We start from the raw sequence: 22,310 nt of genomic DNA, 5'->3' as shown, positions 1-22,310 counted from the left end.
GCAAATTCAACAAGTCTGTGACTTATTTATATAAATATTTAATTTTCAGAAGTTTAATAATCAACCTTTTCTTAACAGTATCTAAAGGAGGCTCTTTTGGGTTCTCAGCACCAACATTATAGAGTTTTGTCTTTGTACAGACTACTTATTTTCATTGAGTTGTGAAATGTGACATCCAGCAGCATTGTCCAGTTTGACATGGTTTAATCCATTGTATGGAGCTTGAAAGATTCCTGATGTTCTTTGTTGTAACTTTGCTGTAAAACATTTTCAGACACTTCCAGCTCTTTGATATCCTGGGTATTACATAGGTTATGTTAAAGACTTTTACACATGTAGAGGACTTCTGTTACAGATACAGACTGTTTGGTGGAAAATCAACTCCTAGTACATACATGCATAGTTCATAGTTTCACTGATCCGTTGTCTGATCCGGACCATATATAGAACTCGTCATAAAAAGACTTGATTACAAAGAAACAGTCGAGTCAACAACAGTTACAAACAAATTAAAAATGACAAAAATCCCTTATACACCCTTAGAACTACCAAATACAGGGCTACTATAAATGATTCATTCGTTTTTAAAAACGCCATATTTTCTAAAGCATAACATGTACAAATATGATTGATATATAAAAAGAACCGTAAACTCACCAAGTTTTCTGCACACTCTACAAATGTTCTATGTGTGTCCCTTGGGTCACATGACACATGACCAGGCGGTAGTCGAGCTCATTCCACACATTTTGTAGCATCATCCTGTCAATGGTCATCACTGCAGCATCGATGCGTTCCCTCAGCTCTACTAGTGTTCTTGGCAGTGGGGGTACGTAAACATGATCCTTAATGTACCCCCAAAGGAAGAATTCACAAGGCGTTAGATGAGGTGATCTGGGGGGCCAATTGAACGGAGCTATGTCATCCTCACCAATACGCCCAATCCAGTGTGTCCTTAAATTGCTGATACCACCATAAAATGCTTTGTTTACATGGTGGTTCTTTTCTGTACTCTCTTTTGAATGCGTGTTGCACTGCTATAACAGACGAACATCTCGTATATTCCAACAAACAAAAACTCTTTTCTTGCTTTGTCGCCATTTTGTAAAGGCACTGAACTCGTGCTGCCAACTGGTGCACACAATACAAACTTGTGAGTTTATGATTCTTTTTATATATCAATCATATTTGTACGTGTGATACTTTGGAAAATATAGCGTTTTAAAAACGAATTAATCAGTTATAGTAGCCCTGTATAATGGGTGAAATTATCAATCACAGTAAAGTCTGTGTAGGCAAATATTTATTTCATGCAGTTTTTATTAAGAAGAACCTGAAGCAAGGATATGCTATATTGCCATTTGTTGCAACTTTTCACATCATTTAAAGGTCGAAGAAGACAAGGAATTGGAACTGAATGGCAGATGTCATCCTCATGTCCGTACTGATGGTTCATTGGTCAGAAATATGAATACCTTAATTTTATATGATTGAATGCTGTTTTTGTACAGACCACATGACCACAGTGTCATACTTGGTCTGACAGTAAAGTTCACAGACTTATCATGGTAAAAGTGCTACATACCTCATTGCTGAATATCAATGTGTCCCCTTCAGAGTACTCCCCTTGGGAAGATATGCACCAATCCCAGCGCCTAGTCCACCCTTCAAAACAATTTTGGAATTGGTTTTGTGGAATGACGTTCAGAGCTGCCCTCATGTTACGCCTGATGCAATCAATGTCATCAAAATGCCTTCCATTGAATATTTACTTTATCTTTGGGAACAGAAAAAATGTCATTGGGGGCTAGATCCGGTGAATAGGGAGGGTGTTCCAACACAGTTATTTGTTTAGTAGCTAAAAACTCCCTCACAGACAGTGCCATGTGGGCAAGTTCTTTGGAACCATTTTTGCACACACAAGATCTTCAGTTAAGATTTTCCCAACTGTTTCTCTGTCGATGTTCGCTTACTCTGCTATGCTTCTAACAGTCAGCCGTCAATTTTCACAAACTTTTGCAATGTTTTCTTCAGTTCTGCTCATTGCTTGCTGTCCTGATCTCTCTTTGTCAGCGACACTACCTGTTCCCTCAGAAGAACGTGTCACCCACTTGTAAACTGCTGTGTTCTTCATAGCATTATCCCCGTAAACCTTTACTAACATCTCTCTGATTTTGCATCCATTTTTGTCAAGTTTAACAAGAAAACACCAAAACACGCTCAGCCAATAATAGACGCCACTCAGAAAGACACTGCCATAGATCAACAACAGCACAGCTGTGAAACACTGATATGCCAAAATCATCAAACTATACTAAGGTTTTCTGTCCTCTGCTGCCATGGCAAGCGCACAGTGGTGATTTCACGAACTTTATAGTCAGATCTCGTATATCAGGCTATGCCAATTCCCCATGCACAGATTCCACTGTTTTTTTTCAGGGACATTTATTACTCCTTTTTTTGTGAACTGTGCAAACACGGCATTGCCTAGAAGTATTCTACCCCTTGGAATGTTCACTCTTCACAATTTGCACCAGGGTATTTTTCCGCATATCACTCGAGAGTCGCCCTGGGGGGTCCACATGAGGCCTTCGTGGGGTGGGAGATGATGGACCGGGTCGTGCTAAGTCTTTGTGTTACCCTGGTTCTGCCGCCACCATCTGGACTGTAGCCCAGGTCTTTGCCACATTCATCAGAAATGCTTTGTATTTCAATTTTGAATCAAGGTTTAGATTTTTTTTAGATTTTCTGCTGTCCCTGCAATGTTATTACCCGCATTATCGTCAGAGCTACTATCACTTTTACTGTCTGTGGCCACAATTCTTTATTGTCCCCCATCACTGTCGCTGTATGAATGGCAATTAATCCATTACTACGCATCTCACAAGGCAGGTCAGCTAGGTCATTGGAGGAGAAGTTGTCCTTGATCCATTCTCCCCACTAGGTACTGGCTGATACACACAGCTTGAAGAAGGCAAAGCATTTTCCTTTATAGTCGGTTAAGTAAATAGTGAGGTCAAGTTACTAACTGCTAACTAAACATTCCAGAGTCTTATCACTCATCTGCAGGCGGTTGCGTGCAATGTAGGTGGCACCAGAGCGATGTGTAGTGTGTTGCAACTTATCGTGTTCCAAAAACCTGTTAATACGCGAACGGTCCACCATGTTTAAAAGCGAAAAACCTTTTAAAGGGTGCACGGTCCACAAAGTGTTAACATTGGCACCAGATGGAGGTGAGTGGTCAGCTTCATGCTGCTTTACCTCCGAGGAAACAGCACCAGATACCATTGTGTAGGAGGATGGGTGGGGCCCAGATCCAGTGTGAACAATTGGAGAGGAGAAAAATCACTTGCCCATGATGGATGTTGAACCCTGCCTCCTTGGTTGATAGTGAAATTAACAGATTAAAATTGAATTCACTAAGAAATCACTAAGGGGTTCTGTCTATTGAACATTTGCATCTGTTCAGCTCAGATTCCTTTTCTCCAAATATGCTATCTAGGAACACAGAGATTAAATACCCTACTCTGAAATTTTGTTTGTGCTTCGTGTTAAGGGATGGATATAGATTGAACTTGTTCAAGAACATTTTGTTGAGGCGAACATTTTGATCCAAGAGGGAGGAAATGATAGGAGGCTAGAGAAAACTGCATAATGAAGAACTTTATAGTCTGTACTCTTTACTGTGTTTTGTTCATATCATCATATCATATCAAGGAGGACAAAATGGACAGGGCATGTAACACTCATTGGAACAGAAAAATGCATACAGAATTTTATTGGAAATCCTGAAAGGAAGAGACCACTTTGAATGTATGGATTCCAGAGAAGTGGGGGTGGGGATGGTAAGGTAAAAGTAAAGTTGCTCCTGTGCTTAATTAAGCACCATGCCATGAGGACATATTTAGGAGTGGAGGTATAGCTGAACCATTTTGGCCTCAGCAGTAGATGGAGGTGAGTGGTCAGCTTTCTGCCCTAATTGCTTTACCTCCAGGAAATCGTTTCCAGTACCTATTTGATAGGAGGCTGGGTGGGCCCCAGAACCAGACCGAACCCTGTGGAAATGAGAAAAATCTTCCACTGCCGGGAATCGAACCCAGGCTGTCCAGCCTATAGCCCATCATTATACCAGCTGAATTATCCCAAATCCCAGGGAGGGTGTGGACTGGATTTATTTGGCTCAAGTAGGACCAGTGGCTGCATCTAATGGGCATGGTGCTAAAACTTCAGATTCAGTAAAAGGCGAGAAATTGCTTCACTAGCTTCTCATTCATTCATTCATTCATTTATTTTTCGTTCCATGGATCCACAATACAAGTGAGATATAGGACATGTCCATACAGTGATTATTCTTAAAATTAATAGAGCAAGAGCTAAGTACATAAATAAAAAGGTATAAAATACAAAAATTGAAACAAAACATGTAGGATCAAGTAGATTCCAGTCATATAAGTTAATTTAATAAAACATGCAGTTTAAATTTAAACANTTGGAGGATAAGAACTTTAGGTTAATGTTTGGGAAGGGAGTCTTAAAAGACTGCAATAAATAATGCAAGGGAGTAATGTCATCTAATTTCTGAAATTTAGGGTCATTATGATCAATATTAATATTTGTAGCTATGGATAGAAAATATTTATTAAATTCATTGGCTATCACATGTTGGTTGGTGATTGAGATCCCATCAATATTTAAAGTTATAGCCTTATCGGCACTGCTAGTTCTATTTGTTTCAAGTTTAATTATATCCCATATAGTTTTATTCTTATTCAGGGATTTATTGATTTTATAAGCGTAGTTTAGCTTTTTTGATTCTTTAATAACAGCTGATAAAATTTTACAATATTTGTTATAATAGTTTTTAAGATCCGGATTATTACCATCTCTACATGCTATGTAGAGTTCTCTTTTCCGTTTACAGGAAGTTGTAATTCCTAGGGTAACCCAATTTTTTTTATTTCTCAAGAAGGATTGTGCTTCATGGGATTAGTTAGATAATATAACAGCCATTGTGGACCAAGCAGATAAATGCATACAGACTTCTAGTTGGGGTATCTCCTTCAAAGCAGCTGCTAGGTAGCCTGGGATGCAAATAGGATGACATTCAGCTGGATTGTATTTCCATCATATTAGAATTAAATGTCTGATGTGTGAATTTGACCCCCATATTATTATAATAATGTCTAATATGTGCTAATGATATCCACGGTATCTATAAATATATAATTTTCAAAGCTATACCAGTCCATGTGGCCCACCTGATCCTCCCAAATTACACATTGTAGAAACATTTGTCAAGATAAAAAATGTTCCTCCTGGAGAGAATTGTTAACATTGCTCCTCTATGCATGGGTCCAAGCCAGCATATTTGCCCATTACGTCTTCCATATGAAATATTGAGACTGAAGCAACAGTGGATCATTGCCAGGATCTGGGGGGGGAAATATCTGTCTTTCATTGTTGCAAGGGGAAACCTAACTATCTTCTCCTGTTACTAGAATACAGGGGGGAATCCCAAGCTATCTTGCTGGTGCTAGGATGCAGAGGAAAACCCAGATTATCTTCTGCTGTCACTAGTACAGAGGCAAAAACTCAGACTCTCTTCTCCTTTTGTCAGGATTTGGGCACTGTCTTCTGCTATAAGTACTCTAGGATGAAAACTCAAAGTGTCTTCTGTCTTTCTTAGATAAGGAGGAGCAATGATGGTAGCAGGGACTTATAAATGGGATGGGCGTGTGGGGAGAGAAATGGAAGTGGATGAAGGTATGGAAGAATAGAGGTGAAGGAGATGGTTGGATTTAAGATTGGGAAGGGAGGAAAGAAGAGAAGGGAATGATGATGGGATGGGTAAGAGGTGGAAAAGATGTAGTGGAGAAAGAAGCCAAGAGATAAAAATATGGAAGAGGTATAAGAGAGAAAGAGGTGATTGTCCCGTTCAAGTTTGATGGATACTGTAAGTAACCACCACAAACAACGAAAATTATTTCTGGAATTGTAGTGCAGATTTTTCTGCATGGGCCTACTAGCTAAAATTGTGTAGTGTGATGAGTGCTTGTAGCCTCTATAATATTAGGATCATAATATCTGGTGTGTGAGTGTGGCTTCTGTTAAATATTAGTTATAATGTCTGATGTGTGATTGTGGACTCTGTATTATATTAATCATAATGCCTGATGTCTTGTTGTAACCTACATAATATTAGAATCATATTGTTTAGTGTATGATTATGTTCTTCATAATGTTCAAATAATAAAGAAAGATATGTGATTATGACATTTATAGTATCTGTTATGTGATCATGACTTCCATAATATTGGAATCTTAATGTTAGAACTTTAGTAATATTCAAATAATAATGACTGATGTGCGATTGAGACCTCCATAATGTTGAAATCATGTATGGTATGTGATCATGACCTCCATAGTATTAGGATCATAATGTATGTTTGTGACCTCCATAATATTTGGGCTGGCAGCACTGCATGTCAGTGTTCTGTGTGGAACAGGCAAAGTTTTAGGCTAAATAGTTACATCCTGATGTCCCAGGTTTCATTCCTGGAGTTTTGGAAGTTGCACACATATGTGGAATCTTTTTTAAGCAGTTTGACATAGTTTCAGTTGTCATAGAGGCTTGGAGAAATGTGTGGAAATATAAACACCATTCTTTATTTTTTAAACCTACTCTGGTTTCTTTTGATGCTGTATGTATAGTCTGAGTTGCTGGTGGCATTATTAAATACAAAATATAATTAAACCAGAATTCTGTGATTTATGACTTGGGGAATATTTCCCTTGGGAAATTCTTAGTACAGTGTTCAACCAGTTATATAGTATTCTTTGTTTTTTACATTCAGTAGGACATCGGTTGGCTTGTAGAGATAACACACACAGTCACAGGAGCAAGACACAACACAAAGCACAATACACACACGATAGTGAAAGAGTGCTCCAACAGAAGAGGATAGGTGTGACTCGCATAGTGAGATACGAAGTAGGGATGAAAAATTCTGAACAATTTTAATATTTTTAACATTAAACATTTATCAATATATATGATAAATATATATCATAGTTATTTTAATATGAAGACGACAAGGCATGCAATGAACTAGTTTAGCGTAAATCGAATAAGCACCTGAAGATGGCACTTTTGTGCCAAAACATGTAGTGCGAGTGAGAGGAGAGATAGATGAGTGTATGCACTGGAAGACGGTTGAAATAAATCATGGACTTAAATCAGTGCAATAGGACGCTAAAATATAACAACATTCCCATGTTTTGGAAGTTCAGAAAGTTCTCTATACTCATGATGTCCCAACTAGGGCCTTGACATATTCCATACAATGACAGATCATGTGAACATTTAAAATGCTTCGCAGCAGTGCATGAAACAATAAGTAATAAATGCAACAGAACTATTATATAAAATGGTGTACATTTTAAGTTATGTGTATACATATACAGAGTCTTTCTTGAAAGACTGCCCTGACTGAGAAGACCATGCAAGCGATAACTGAATGTGCTTTAAGTGACAAATGGATGGGGGAATAGAGGTCAGATAGTGCTACTGTGCACTGCATCTGTTACTGTATATTCTGTAATGCTTTGAACCCAGCTGCAACAGCTCAGCAGGCACAGCTTTTGACTGCAACAGTATTTAAAATAACTGAAAAGAAACATCTACTGTCATATAAAATTAAAGAGTTTCAGGCAGTTGAAAGTGATTACAAGAGGCGAATGCATTTTTGTAACTGTTTTGCAGGCAGTATGTGATGGTAAGGGGCATGCGGTAGCATAGTTTGTTGAGGCACTGTGGTACAAGCCGGAAGATCATGGGTTCGATTGCTAATGAGGTCATTAGATTTTTCAGTTTACCTAATGATACCAGCAGCACTATGGCCCTGGGATCGACTCAGTCTCTAACAGAAACGAATACCAGGAATCTTGCTGGTGATAAAGGGTGGCTGGTGCGTAAGGCTGATAACTTCACCTCTATCTGTGAGCCATTTGTCTGGAAGATGTGGTAACCTTGACCTCTCACAACCCTATGGGTCTCCATGGCCTGTTGCAGGGATAGCTTTACCTTTTTACGTGATGGTATTTCTAACCAAAAGTTACACTCTTTTTACTGATGAAGCTTGGTTCCATCTGAGTAGGTATACAATAATACTTAAACCAGAAGGTCCTGAAGCAATACTTTTCTGACCCAACTTTTGAAGTATCTCTTCACCGTCAGATGATTGGTGCGTGATGTGCCATTAATGCTATAGAAATAGTAGGGCCTGTACTTTTTGAACAGACTGTTAATTCTGAGCAGTATTTCATTGACATTCTTCTGACCTTTTGAGAGCATTATGGATGAAGAAAGGACATATAGTGATTTTGTGCAAGATGGTCTTACAGCCATGCATTGCTAATTATTCCATTAATGTTCTAAACAGGGTGTTTGAAGACAGCCTGATAAGTGAGAGATTGTGGCCTGCAAGGACTCCAGACCTAGATCCATGTGAACAAAGTGTAGTCAAATAATCTCCACTCACTGGATGAACTAAAGCACAATATTTGTGAAGCAATTATATCTGTTGGGGGCAGTGAACTCTTACCCATATCCATGCTTATAATGCCCAGTGTATTAGCAGCAAATATAGACCTTGACTTTTTGGCAGGTTACATGTTAGGTTCTGGCTAACAGGCCAGTGGTAAGAGGGTCATGTGATTCAGCTCTTTGAGGAAGACTGTGTATAACTCACTGTACACAGTATCTCATTCCAGAAGACTTTATCTTATTATGTATGCATATGACTGTCATTCATTTGGGATTTGTGACATGATTTGGTCCTTTCTTTGTAGTAAGCTGTGGAATCAAAGGAATAAGCCATGGAAACAGAACAGGTATTTGTGGTTGTTGCCTAGAAAACAACTAATTATACATATATGCTCTTCAGAGTAGCTTGAATATTTGGCAGCTTTGCTTCCTAATTACCTTGCATGGTCCAATTTGTGTAATGTTGCATGATATTTTATATTTACAAATGCAGGCTTCAGCAAGTCTGGTTAAGTTTTTTTTTAATGCCACAGTGATATGGGTAAGCAAAATATCCATTCAGAGGCTTGTCACCATTGTGGTCTGTCACCCATATTTGTTGAGTCTGCATTATTATGAAGTTGTTTAATTATTTCTGATTACAAAATTATGTCATGCCTTAATATCAGAAGTAGATTATAGTAAACCCTCATTATAACAGACTAATAAGAAGGCAGGGTGTCTGCTGTCACCAGTGTCCGCTATCACCAAGTGAAGGTGTATTCACAGAAGTACACCATAGGATACATAGCCAGTACATGTAGTAAACATAGAAATATACAGTGTGATTACATGCAGGTTTTTATATTATTTTTATTTCAATTGTTTTTAACTACAAAACCTTTTTAGTGCCTCACTGTCTCTTTACAGTCATACACATCCAGATTTTGTCCATTATATCTAGAGTCCGTTATAATGAGGATTTGCAGTACTTGTAATTTTAGTTTTAAATTTTAGTTCTCTGTGTTTTAATATTCAACTTTTACACATAAGAGCCATTAGATGTGTTCTACTATGAGTACATACTTACTACTCGATATTAATTTATAATAGCTGTAACTTATCTTGTCATACTTGTGAATAGGTAGAGTATATATATAGTATATCTTTAATGCATTTGATATGGCTGAAGTGACCCTTTTTTAAATTAAGGGTAATGATTTATACTTTAAGGATACCTTTTGCAAAGGAAAGAAAGGAAGCGTCTGCAATTAGGTATGAAAATTTACTTTATGTTTTATTTTCAGACGTGTTCAGAGACCATCAGTAATGTTCAACAAAACAAATCTTCATCAAAACTCAGTCAGACAAAGACACCAGCGGCACAAAATCAAGGTCAGCCAAGTGTTGGTGGTGTAACGAGGAATACAAAGCTCCAGAAACCCAAAGAGGGCAGAGAAGCATCTGTGCCAGAACAAGAGTCAGAACAACGACCTTCAGCGGCCTTATCGACTAGAAGAATTAAAGATAAAACAGAGAAAAGTCAAAGTTTGAATAAAGAAGGCAGTGACAAAGAGGAACCCAAGAAACAGAACAGAAAGAAGAATAAGACATCTGTAGATATAACGCACAAGCATAGTCATGCTTTGTTGGAAAGGGAAATTGAAAATACTGATAAGAGATCAGAAAACATAGCAAGAGAAGCTAAGAATAAGAAAGAGCCATTGGACCAAAAAGTTGTATCTCTTGGTTGTTGTGGTTCAGATAAGGAAAAACAGGGAGTGTTACATGGCAAGGTCGTTTCAAAGGCCGTCTCAGAAATAAGCAGGTCAAAAAAGCGAAGAATTAGAAAGAGGAGATTGTTGGAGTCTCTAGGTATTAACATCACTAACTCGGTCAAGCCAGCAAAAGAAAAAAGTGCAACCAGGAAGAGGAAGAAGAAAAAGAAGTTAAAGTATATTGCAGACAGAGATACTGTCAGAGAAGACTGTACAGCTGTGAATACAGTAAATTTGGAAGTGACAAGCAGAAGTGAGGGAGTTAGGTGTGATGTAGTGGGCAAGAAAGGGTTTGTAAAAAAGGTTGGAGATATTGTCATAGAAGAATCAGACTGCACAGCTGTTAAGTTGGTGAGGAGAGAAATAACAAACAGAATTGATGAAACTAGTTGTGATACAGAAGAGAAGACTGCAGCTGTAAAAAATTGTGAAGATATTGTCATAGAAGAGTCCCTGCACAAAGACTGTACTGCTTTGAAATCAGTGAATGGAGAGGTAACAGGCAGAAGTGAGGAAATTAGTTTTGATATAGTGAGGAAGAAGGGTGCTGAAAGAGAGCCCGAAGATGATGTCATAGACGAATCAAACGATACTACTGCAAAGTCAGTGAATTGGGAAGTCACGAAGAGAAGGGAGGAAACTAATTGTGGTATAGTAGGGAAGAAAGGATCTGCAGAAAAGTCTGAAGGTATAGTCAAAGAAAAATCAGACTGTGCAGAAGTGAAGCTGGTGAGTAGGGAAGTAACAGACAGAAGTGAGCAGACTAGTTGCGATTTAGTAGGGAAAAGGCAAACTGTAAATAATTCTGAAGAAGCTATTAGTGTTGTGCCAAAACTAGGGGATTCTCATCCTACAGGGCCACCAGAACAAGTCCCAGAAGTAAATAAATCAAAATTAGAGAAGAATGTAAGTGCAGATACCTTACCGGAGGTGAAGAAAGGAAATATATCATTGAACAGCAGTGCTGCTGTTAAGGCTTGCTCCAGCTGTGAAGAGTTACAGTGTAATAGCGAATTTCCATCCTCCAGCTGTAAGGTTGCTTCAGAGGATATCTCAGGTCAGTTCTTCAGTAAGAAGGAAGAACCATCTGCATCGGGAAAGGTTGACCTTGTCAGTCTTCTCTACCATGACAATATTGAGGCACTTTTCCGTAGTGCTGTGCTTAATGATGTGACATTGTCATCCCGCTGCTCAGAAAAGGAAGTGAAAAACTTCTTCAATACGTATGGTACATTCTCCGAGAGAGGAAGAACTCAGTTTGCAGCTGTTGAGAAACTGTTGCACACCAGTGGTAAGGGGGCTGAAGACATACCTACATCAGAGTACTTTGAACCAGGACTGAATAAAGACATTCCTCCTGATGTAACTTCTCAAAATTCAGTTACCATTCCAGACAAAGAACCCAATCTAGATTCAAGTACTTCAGCATTTACATTGGTCAGTTCTCCGAAGCATGATCATTTTGCATTGAAAGACATAAAAGATAATGTAGATGTTGATGAACTAGGAACTGCATCCTATACACAAAACTTAGAAAATTGTTCCTCTTATAATCAGGTAGTTAAGGGACTGAAGCATACAGATTCTATAGGGAATAGTCTGGTATTCAGAGGTTTCTCTAGAGGACCAATTTATACAAGCCCTAATCCTGAGAACCATGTAACAAATAGTACCAAGAGTAGTCAGACCATAAACAGTGTGCACACAGCTTCTGTCTCAGATACGTATGAATCTTATAGTGTTCCCAGTGTGCAAAGACTTGATTCAGACTTGGTAGTTAGTGAAAATGATCTGTCAGTAAAGCAGCAGTTCACTTCAGGGGATAAGACACAGCTTTCTGAAGTTTGTAATGTGTCAGAACAAAGTCTTGCCTGTAGCATTAGTCCAAGAGTGAAGGACTCATACAAAGAGGAAGCCCTTGATAAAGCAAGAACCACAGAAGTAAACAGTGCAGAATGTCAAGTTAATTTTGTACATAAAAGTGATGTGGTGATTGAATGGAGGGCAACAGAAGAGGAGACTGTTACTGAATCTCATCCTTCTGCATATGTTGAAAGCCCAAAGGAGCAGAAACCCATTCCCATTAGACTGAACAACAACATTTTTAACACTGAATTGAAAGAGGACAGTGAGAATTGTCCAGATAAAATCCAGAGGAATGTTAATGTAGAAAAGTACAGGGCGACTGGTTTTGTTTCAGAATGTGCTGAAGATATTCAGGAGATTGGGTTTGAGGCTAATAAGGCCGTAGAAGGTGCACTTTCTTTAAGATCTGTAGAAGAGGGCCAAGGACCTGATTGTTGCTATCACATAAGTCCCACTGATGTTAGTTACCCAGATAGTCAAGGTATTGCTTGGAATGAATCTTGTTCTCCTGACTTTCATGCTGACTCTTATAAAAAGGAATGGACATCTTTACCAAACTCTAGTGTAACAGAAGTTTCAGATTCTGAAATTGTTAAATTCATATCCATTCCCTCATCAGAAGATAAAGTCATTATGAATCATCCACAAAGGAAACCATTGGAAAGTTCTAAAATCGGTAGACCGGAAAGAAGTAGAGAGGAAGTGTTGGCTGCACGTGAGGCCAAGAAAGCAGAAAAATTGGCTAGGAATAAGAATAAGTTGATGCTTTCGTCAAATGTTTCATCACCTGAGAATGTTGTTGTTTCCAAGTCACAATCTGTACCTAGTCCTAAGAAAATCAGACAGCAGCCAAAGTTGACCACTGAGGCTGGCGGACATGAGGCTGAATGTGTGGCAAAGGTTGAGTCAGTTTCTAAGAACACTGTACAGTGTCCAGGTGTGAAGCAGCTTCATAGTCCTTTGAGAGACACTAGCTACCATACATCAGAAATTGAGAACAAGATCCCTACAAAGAAAACAGAACTGAAGAAAAACAAAACAGATGAACTTCAGGAAGCAGAGAACAGAATTCCCACTAGTAGCACAAAGGAGGATGAAGTCAGTAAAACAACAAAAATTTTGGAAGAGAAAGTGAAAGACACTGATCATGGACCACAATCTTTGGGAGTATTACCAACCCCCAAAAGCAAGGCAGAACTTCGAGCAGAAAGAAGAGCAAAACAGGTAATATGTAGTTCAGAAATAAATAAATGAATATAACCTAAGAATCATGGATTATGGAGGGCCCAGATGGCATAGAAACTGCCAGCCTGACACATTACTACTGATTAGTGGCTGTGATGTAGCCAGCCACATGTCCCCCAAAGCCATATAGGCCTATATGTGCATGTAAATACACTCACATCTAGGTATAGAGTGGGGAGCCATGGTCTCCTATTCTCGTTATAGGAGCATTAGTCTCAGGTTGCCAAAGGTGTAGGAATTGGCAGTGAGGTTTTGAATTGTTAATGATGTTCGAGAACTCCTCTTAGGCATTTCATGAGATGGGGTTGTGGCAAAGGTCCACATTTCAGGACAGGCAAGAAGACATAGATGTCCTTTTTCTCCCACCTAAAAGCAGGCTGATGTTGACAGTTCTGGAGGAGGGCCCTTTTACAATGGCTAACTTGTGCCATAGAAATCTGTCACTGCAGCCACCATTGGTGAAAAATGTCAGAATCTCCCCAGGCATTGTCATTGTAAAATTGCTGCCTCCACAGTTTATAACTTTAGACTGAAAGACCCCAAGAAGTCCCATCAATCCACCATTTACATCTAGAGAGTTGTGGATGATGCTGCGAGAGTTAAAATTGCAGCATGATTAAAGAATATAATGCTCTTGATCAAAGTCCTCTGTGACAAACAAGAAGTACTTCTGACAGCAAGTCTCCCAGTTCCAACCCTTATATATATATATCAACTCCTCCCAGGGAGTTGTTCCTACTGACATCCCAGACAGAATTTCTGACCAGGAGACTTAGATAAAAACCAGAGCATTTCTAAAACTTATAGATGAAACAGGAAGAGGGATGGGAAACCTTTCTTTCTCCCTTTCACATTTTTAACTACTGAATCTCTAACTTTATTTAGCACCACCTTCAGGTATTAAAAAAACCAGTCAGCCCTTACATTCCTAACTCTTGTGTGGTGATTCTGGTGTCAGGTGTTTGGGTACATGACACCATTGTGCTTCAGTCCTTGCATTGGCAACTGCGGTGAGATTTGTCACAAGGGAGGCTCCTTGTCTTAACCCGCCCTCACTGTTCATGCATCTGGTGACAGGAAATGTCCCATTTACCTAGATGAGAAAGCTGTTCAGGAACTTACAGTGCAAGACAGTCTCAAACTACAAAAAACAAACTCCGTGGGTTTAGTCTGCAAGTAAACTATACTGACCAAGCAACTGCTGCTTGTCAGCGAAGTTAGTGCCAACTTCACCTGGTAGAGGGTGTCGCATGGTCAGCTCAGCGAATCCCCATGGCCGTTAATTTCGGTTTTCTAAATCAGAGCTGCTATTTCCTTGAAATAGCTTCTCAGTTATCCTCATGAGACTGAGTTGACCCTGTTCCAGACCCACTTCTTCTCAGAAAATCTGGTAGTGCCGGGAATCGAGCCCAGACCTCTAGATATTTAGCCAGGAACTATGATAACTAGACCACAGAGGCATTCATGTGAGACAGTCTCTCCTTTGATGATACCCAGAAGAAGTTCCTGAAAAGCAATCCAAAAGCTGGGAGCCAATCATATGCATGTATTATAAACCATCCTTGAGGAATATGTGGCAGCACAAATATTTATAAGCCACACCCATTATGCCACTTCATTACCAGGCATCACCACATTGTATGCAGTAGTTACCAGCAAGGAAGAGACATCTGCATAGCTGGAATATCTGTATAATCCTGCTGTCCCTGATACCAGAATGTGTCTTCATCAAGCACTGCACACAACACACATACATAACAGGTTCTGAACTGCAAGTGAGTGCACAATGGAAACCCCTCATAACAAAACAAATTTCCTATTCACATTCATTTCTTTAATTTCTATTTTAATATTATCCTCTCATATATGGCTAAATCATTACAGAGAACTGTTTCCTTCAGATTTTCAGACAAGAGTGGTGTCATGCTGGTTGAAGAGGTAACAGTTCAGACCTGTGTTCAGGAGTTGCCTCTTTCAAATCCCAGCCTGTATTCCTGACTGCAGTTTTTCAGTCTTCTATCACTCCAGTTAAAGGCCAAGATAGTACTTGAAATGAAGCAGTGACTGTTCCCTTCCATAATGTTTTCACTTCCTTATTTGCTAATTATCCTATCATTTGACCACATATAGTCAGAATTATGATAGTGTTGTTGAAAAAGCTATGCATAAATAAAATTGAAATATATTCCTTTCTCATATTCCCTGTATTTGCTGCATGCCTTTCTTCTTTCATCCCTGATTTAATCATCCTATACATATTTGGTGAAGAGCAGTCTTTCATAAAGTAACTGAAAATCTGTCCTTATATATCTGGTGTTTGTGTTTTGGTGCAGGAACAACAGCGTGCTCTTAAAGCAGCCCAGCAATCTGATAAGGTTTCTCAGGCAAGATCAACAGCTGTGGTACCAGCTGCGATATCTAAAGAGAAGCAGCCTGGGAAGGATGTGGATGACGTAAGATGTCACTTATGTTCACTATTCCTTATTTATGCTATCCTTTATTTCTTAGGGAAAGAAATTGAACATGACAAGTTAGGGTAACAGCCAAGAGCAAGATTTGTTATCTTTGTTGTTGACAGTGTAAGATACGAGGTTTTCACAGTGACAAACGATTGGATGGTGTAAGATTGAAGATTCACACAGAGGTGGTTATGAAGAGTTTTGTCTGCTGGGATATAACACTGTATAGTCTGTTGAAATTCAACCAAAATTTTGTACAAACATATCACTCCTGCCTTGAGGGTTGAATAGTAAGCCAAGCAAGAAACGACTTGAAGCAGGCAGCAAATAAAACACGTGGCTTGCAAAAACTTGGGATTTTATGGAAAAAGATGGGGTGTGAGAAGCCAGCCTGTCAGTTCCTGTTGGCTTTGTCATAGGGCCAAGGCAGATCAATATGAGACGAGGGGAGTGACTAGGTTTGTCCCTGAAAAGGACCATTTTAGCAGATGGGAGTATGGGAGGCAAAAGTTGTAGGTGCTTGTGTAGTGGGCTGAGAACCAAGGAAGGTGGGAGAGAAGTCTTGTGCATGGGTTGTAGGCATGTGGTTGGGAATAAGAAGAGTGAATACAGTGAAGGAAGGCCAGGGATGGAATGAAAGGCGAGGGTTGATGGGTGCCTGGAGAAGGCAGTATTGGCTCCCAGATAAGGTGAGGCTGAACTGCTACATGTATGTATGTGTGTGAGGTGTGGGCCATAAAATCCGGCCCTTGCACTGTGACCTTCAGTGATCTATTGTACTTCCCCTTTTGGATTAATCCTACACTTCGATTGAAATGTAGGACTTTATTTATGGGGGCATCATAAAAGTCACTTGGTTCCATGAAGAATTAACCAGGTACCAAAATAAGCTATGGCCTCACAGTCACGGGTTAACTTTGAAGAACCTTTGTAGTTTTCATATTGTTGCTCATTTGTAAACCTTGAAATATAATAACCTTTGGACAGTAGTGTTCAGTGCTCTGTAATGACAGAATGGTTGTTTGTAAGAACTGCTGTTATGTAATGGTGTGTGATGTTGTGTAGTTCAGTAGTTAGGTAGCAGAGTTATGGAGGAAACTGCTGCTTTCTTCTGTGCAGAAACCTGAAGACATAGGCAGCCAAAATTTTGGCTTGTACTTACCAAACTGCAAGGTCTCATCCCAGAAGATGTGCACCACTGTGAGAATATCAAATTTCACCCATATATAGTTCTTTTGTTCAGTGGGAAGTGGGGGATGCAGGAGTTATAACAATATCTAGTGTCCACAGAGTTGCAAATCATCAAGATCTTTTTTGTATCTGTATACTGAAGGTTTGCAAGAAGGCTGTGAAGACTGTTCAGGTTACCAAGCCAAAGACATCTGAACACAGAGTCAAGTTATTCAGTCATCTTTATCATGATAGAGGACCATTGGCTATCACTGAAAATTTGATGTAAGTACTCTGTTATTTTCTCACTGCCTTCAGAACTGATGAGGTTAACTGTTTGCTGAAAATTGTGTTGGTGCAGTCTGAATTAATTTGGTGTAGATCCACATAATTCTCTCTGGCAGTATAATCGGTAGTTTTAATGCTCGTAAAACACCTCTCACAATTGGACATGATGTATAGCTTGCTCCATCAAAGTTATATATATAAAGGTTTCTTGTGATGCTGTAATGCAGTAACCTTGACTGCTATGCTCTTTTAGGCATTGCCTGTTATCTTGAGTTGTTTTAAACAACATTTTTGAAAATGGATATGTTTCCATTGTCTTGTGTAAGGAAGGAAAAGTTCCTACTCAGCTGGGCCCATCAGTCACTCAGGGTTCAGTGATTGAGACTGGCTCTTTCTAGCAGGCCCAGCTGAATGGGAACCTTCCTTTTCTATAGCTGATCATGGAAGCAGATCCAGTTTCTGAAAGATGTTGTTGAAAACATCCCAAGACTATGGGTAGTATCCAAAGTACTGGTTATGGTTATTGTTGCTCCATATACTTCCATCCCCACAACATTTTCCCTAAGGTTAATTTTGTGTTATACATCCATTTCTTTCTAGGTCAGTGAAAGTTTTGTATGTATTTCTCATTATAAACCCCTTGATTTCATTAACCTGAAGACACCATGTGACATGTAGAAATCATACAGTTATTCCAACTTTGCCACTTTATCCCTCTCAGGGCCATTCCTTATATTACAGTTATCAGGGACCAACAGACATTGGCTCAGTTTATCAGTGAAACAGAACTTCTCACCAGGCTCTACTCAAACCATTGTAATTTATTTGCATTGACCTACTTAACATCACATAACATGCAAGGCATAAACCTCTACATTTGTCAAGGCTATGTTCATATAAACTTCAGTGAATGTGAAATTCATGGATGTTGGGACCATAATTCAATGGGAAAACTGGCATTAGTATTATGGCAATACAGAACTTAGGGAGTGAAAAGGTAAATATGTGGGAACATAGACAGAAATTATTAAATAATAATAATATTGTGATGAAGTCAGTCCACATTCTCCAGAGGGAATGATGAATCAGGTTGGGGCTGGCCACAAGATGCTTTGGGCTGTAATAAACCTCTTGATGGTGATCTGTATTGCTGTTCTCAGCAGTTCCTTTTGAAAATCAAGGTAAGGGAGGATGTGACCTCAGTATTTCCCTTAAATCTGATGTCCTCTGTGTTACAGGATCACATTCTATTGCTTTTTCTATCAGTGCTCACTGCAATTTAATTATTCCAGCCAGCGCTTTGAGGTTGATAGTTGATTTAGCAGCACATGCCAGCGTGGCTGTATACCAGGCTGCCATACTGTGGTGTCAGAGTCTCAGACTTGCAAGGAAAAGGGGGTGGAAATGTAGAGTATGGCATTCATTAAAATGTCATGGATTTAGAAACTTTGTGAATGATGTCGTGAACACAAAGGGTTTACTGTACCGTAAATCTTTATTATTTAATATGTATACAGTATAATTTACTGTTGTGCATCTGTGGAGAAATGAAAGAAAAAACAAAATTGAAGGGAATTTTAATGAATAGATTCAAAGAATTGTCCACTTATTGGCCTCGATATTCCACTTCTCAAGGGGAGTAAAAGAGAGGATTTGTTGTACCTTAGATATCCCAATCTGTGGTGACGCTGATCTTTCTCTGGTTCAGGACTAAAATGTTTTGGGATGTGATGCCATGTTTGAGATATAGGTGCCAATGTTTCAAAGGAATATACTGCCTCCAAAACATTGCCACATATCTAACAAATTACATGTGTCATCCAAGAAGATCATGATCTAGATGCAGCACTGTCTTTTAGGAATTCAACACACATTTGTTAACTGACCTTTATGGCTCAATGCAGTACATTTAGTAGCACTCCTAGAAAATGTGTCCATGTCTTGAAATTTTGTAAGGCATCCCATTTTTCCCATTCCCAGATATCCATAAGGGCAAAATTTCATAACCTGAACATCAGTAACATGGTGATACACTGTTCTCATTTTGTATGAAGAAATGGATACGTGTTGTCTTCATAAGGAATAGTTATTAAGCAGAGTGGTATTTGTATGAGCATTAGATCAAATATGTTAAATGTGTAAAGATGATTACATGTGATTGAGAATACACTTTGTCAGAAAATACTTTTACGCCATGTTATAGTTGTGGAAAAGTGATCAGTTCATATTCAGAGTGCAGCTAGTGAAAACTTTAATAATGTTAATTTAATGTTGTTATTATTCTGTGTTTGTGTTTGTATGCAGTGTGGACTTAGGGATAGTAAAAATCCGTTTAAGGGAACCTGCATATTGCAGAGTAATTAGGTGAACTCATGTAAATTACAAAGAGGCAGAGATTGCAGGATATACAGCTCTCAGAAGACAGAATACGATACCATGGTAAGCAGTTAAATAGGGCAGTAGAACAACTGGCTTAGTGAAAACTTGCTGTTATATGTGGTAAATACTGTATATTAGTAAATTCATTAAGCTAATCTTCCAATTATATACTGTTGTAGCCTCTGTGGTCTAGTGGTCAAGGTTCCTGGCTACAGATCCAGAGGTCTGGGTTTGATTGCCAGCGCTATCAGATTTTCTGAGTAGTAGTGGGTCTGGAATGGGATCCGCTCAGCATCATGAGTATAATCGAGGAGCTGTTTCAAGGAAATAGCGGCTCCGGTCTAGAAAACCGAAATTAACAGCCGTGGGGATTTGTTGCGCTGACCACGCGATACACTCTATCCACTAAATTTGGTACTAACTTTGCTGATAAGTGGCGGTCGTGTGGTTGGTACAGTAAGCTTGTGGACTAAAACCATGGAATTATATATATATATAGGTCACAAATATTTTGAGAGCGAACTGAACAATACTGAACAGGCCTTCCTCATGCATGCTGTGCTTTATAGAATAAATAATATGTTTATTTTTTGTGTGACCTTGATACCCTGCTGTCCTAGATTCGTATTTTTTATACAAAACAATGTAGTAAACTTCATATTAAATGAGGACTTTTGCATTTCATTTCCATGGAAACCGTGTGAGAATGATGTGGTGACAAACCAACGAACACCCCTGCCAGTTACAGTAATTATATAATAATATTTTTTGTAGAGATTAATTGTACATTCTGATAAGTGTATATATTTTCAGGATGCATTGTCCTGACTTACATCCAGCAATAGTGAAGCTTGGAATGCAGTATGCTGACCGTGTAGTGGTGGGGTCAAATGCTCGATGCATTGCACTGCTTGATGCCTTAAAGCAGGTAACAGAGTGTAGTATTATGGCTCCTGCATAATTGCATTAATAATATATGGGGTTAAAGTAAAGTGGACAAAGTGACGCTGGGGCAGGTTTTTTTCCCAAGTACTTTGGTTTCCCCTGCCAATCTTCATTCCACCAGTTGCTCCACAATCACCCTCACCAATCATCTGGAGCTGGTACAATAGGCCAGAAGTGGCTGCAGTACAAGGGACTTAGTCCCACCCCACTAGCAATAAAAAAAAAGCTCTTCGTATATATAATTAATTAAGCACCACACCATGAAAACACTGGGGAGTGGAGGTATAGCTCCATCATTCTTGACCTTGGCATTAGGTGGGGGAGAGTGGTCAGCTTCATGCCCCTTCCACATTATCCCCAAGGAAACAGAAGCCAGTGCCCATTGGGTAGAGGGCTGAGTGGGCTCCAGAACTGGTCTGGATGCTGTGGAGAGAAAACTCTCTTGCCCATGATAGAAATTGCCCATCTATGTAGCCCATAGCCTGTCACTGTACTGACTGAGCTAGCCTAGCTCCCATTACTAACGTGTATGTGTGAAGTTCAGATTGTAAAGTAAACTAATTTATATTTATAATTTTTCTTTTAATTTCTCTTGTATGTAATATGTATATGAAGATGTGCTGTGATGGTGAAAAAATTGATCTGGAGATTTTGATGGGTTTACTTTTTTTGAGCCCCTCTGAAGACAAAAGAGTGGTTTTTGGTGTTCTGTCTATAGGTGTGCCTGAATGGGCTAATGGATTTTGCTCATATTCACTCAAGAGTTTATGTATCAGGTCATTGCCCAGTGATTATGAAGTTTCATGCCTAAAAGTAGGAACCTTTCAGATAGGCCCAAAATTCAGATTGGGAACATTCTCAAAAAATGGCTCCTACAGTTTTGACTAACAATATGTGGAGACATATGCCCAAATAGAACATAAGCGGTATCTTCAGAAAAATAAAGGTTGTAACTAGATTTACTGCTCCATACAGATTTTACTGTTGCTTGGTATTTAGCAATCAACAGTGGTCTACCAAGCAACAGTTAATTTTGTTTCCACAGTAGCTAGGCTGGGGTTAATCATGAGAAAGGATATGCAGAACCTGACCTCAAATGAACAGTAGCATGTGTAAACCAGAAGGACAAATTATAGCCCTTTGGCTTAGCATAAGCATTAAATTGGGGTACAGACTTCATGTAGGGACTGAATTTTCATCCATGAAATGCAGGTAAACCTCTAAATTTAGAGAGATTAAAACAGGGTAGTTTGTATACTTTGTATATGGGTATTTTTCTAGGACTCCAAAAAATGAACACTAACTGTGAGAGAATCTTAAATTTGGATTCCACACTGTCTTCTTTGCTCACAGTGCAGAAAACAAAGACAGTTTTTGATTGTATTTATTCATCTTTGAAATTATTCTAAAGATTTCATACAAATTTGGTATTCAAGGCATGCATTAGCCCTGAGTGTCTTCATTCTTGAATTCAATATGATCCCTGCTTTACATGAAGTCAAATTAAGCTTTATTATTTTTCTAATGAAAGTCTAATCACACAGAAAGATTATAATTCTCTTCAAGGTTTACAACTTTTATTTGAAACTTTTTCTTATTAGAATAAAACAATGTGTTATGATTCTCTGCATTATGATAGAGCCAGGATAGCTCAAT

General features: G+C 38.9%; 1 protein-coding gene across 2 annotated transcripts in view; it reads left to right on the top strand.

Annotated features, from left to right (window-relative positions):
• LOC111874364 overlaps nt 1-22,310 on the top strand; it is a 43,340-nt gene that overhangs the window by 1,758 nt on the left and 19,272 nt on the right. For both annotated transcript variants that reach the window (XM_023869812.1, XM_023869813.2), the window contains exons 2-6: nt 8,851-8,892; nt 9,832-13,392; nt 15,747-15,866; nt 17,206-17,327; nt 20,523-20,637. In XM_023869812.1, coding sequence (XP_023725580.1) covers nt 8,878-8,892; nt 9,832-13,392; nt 15,747-15,866; nt 17,206-17,327; nt 20,523-20,637 — 3,933 coding nt within the window. In that variant the 5' untranslated portion in view covers nt 8,851-8,877. The remainder of the gene's footprint in view (nt 1-8,850; nt 8,893-9,831; nt 13,393-15,746; nt 15,867-17,205; nt 17,328-20,522; nt 20,638-22,310) is intronic.

The sequence above is a fragment of the Cryptotermes secundus genome, unplaced genomic scaffold, assembly GCF_002891405.2.
Source record: "Cryptotermes secundus unplaced genomic scaffold, Csec_1.0 scaffold49, whole genome shotgun sequence".
Lineage (NCBI taxonomy): Eukaryota > Metazoa > Arthropoda > Insecta > Blattodea > Kalotermitidae > Cryptotermes > Cryptotermes secundus.
The sequence above is the reverse complement of the archived record's forward strand: the minus strand, read 5'-3'. Positions and strand labels throughout refer to the sequence as shown.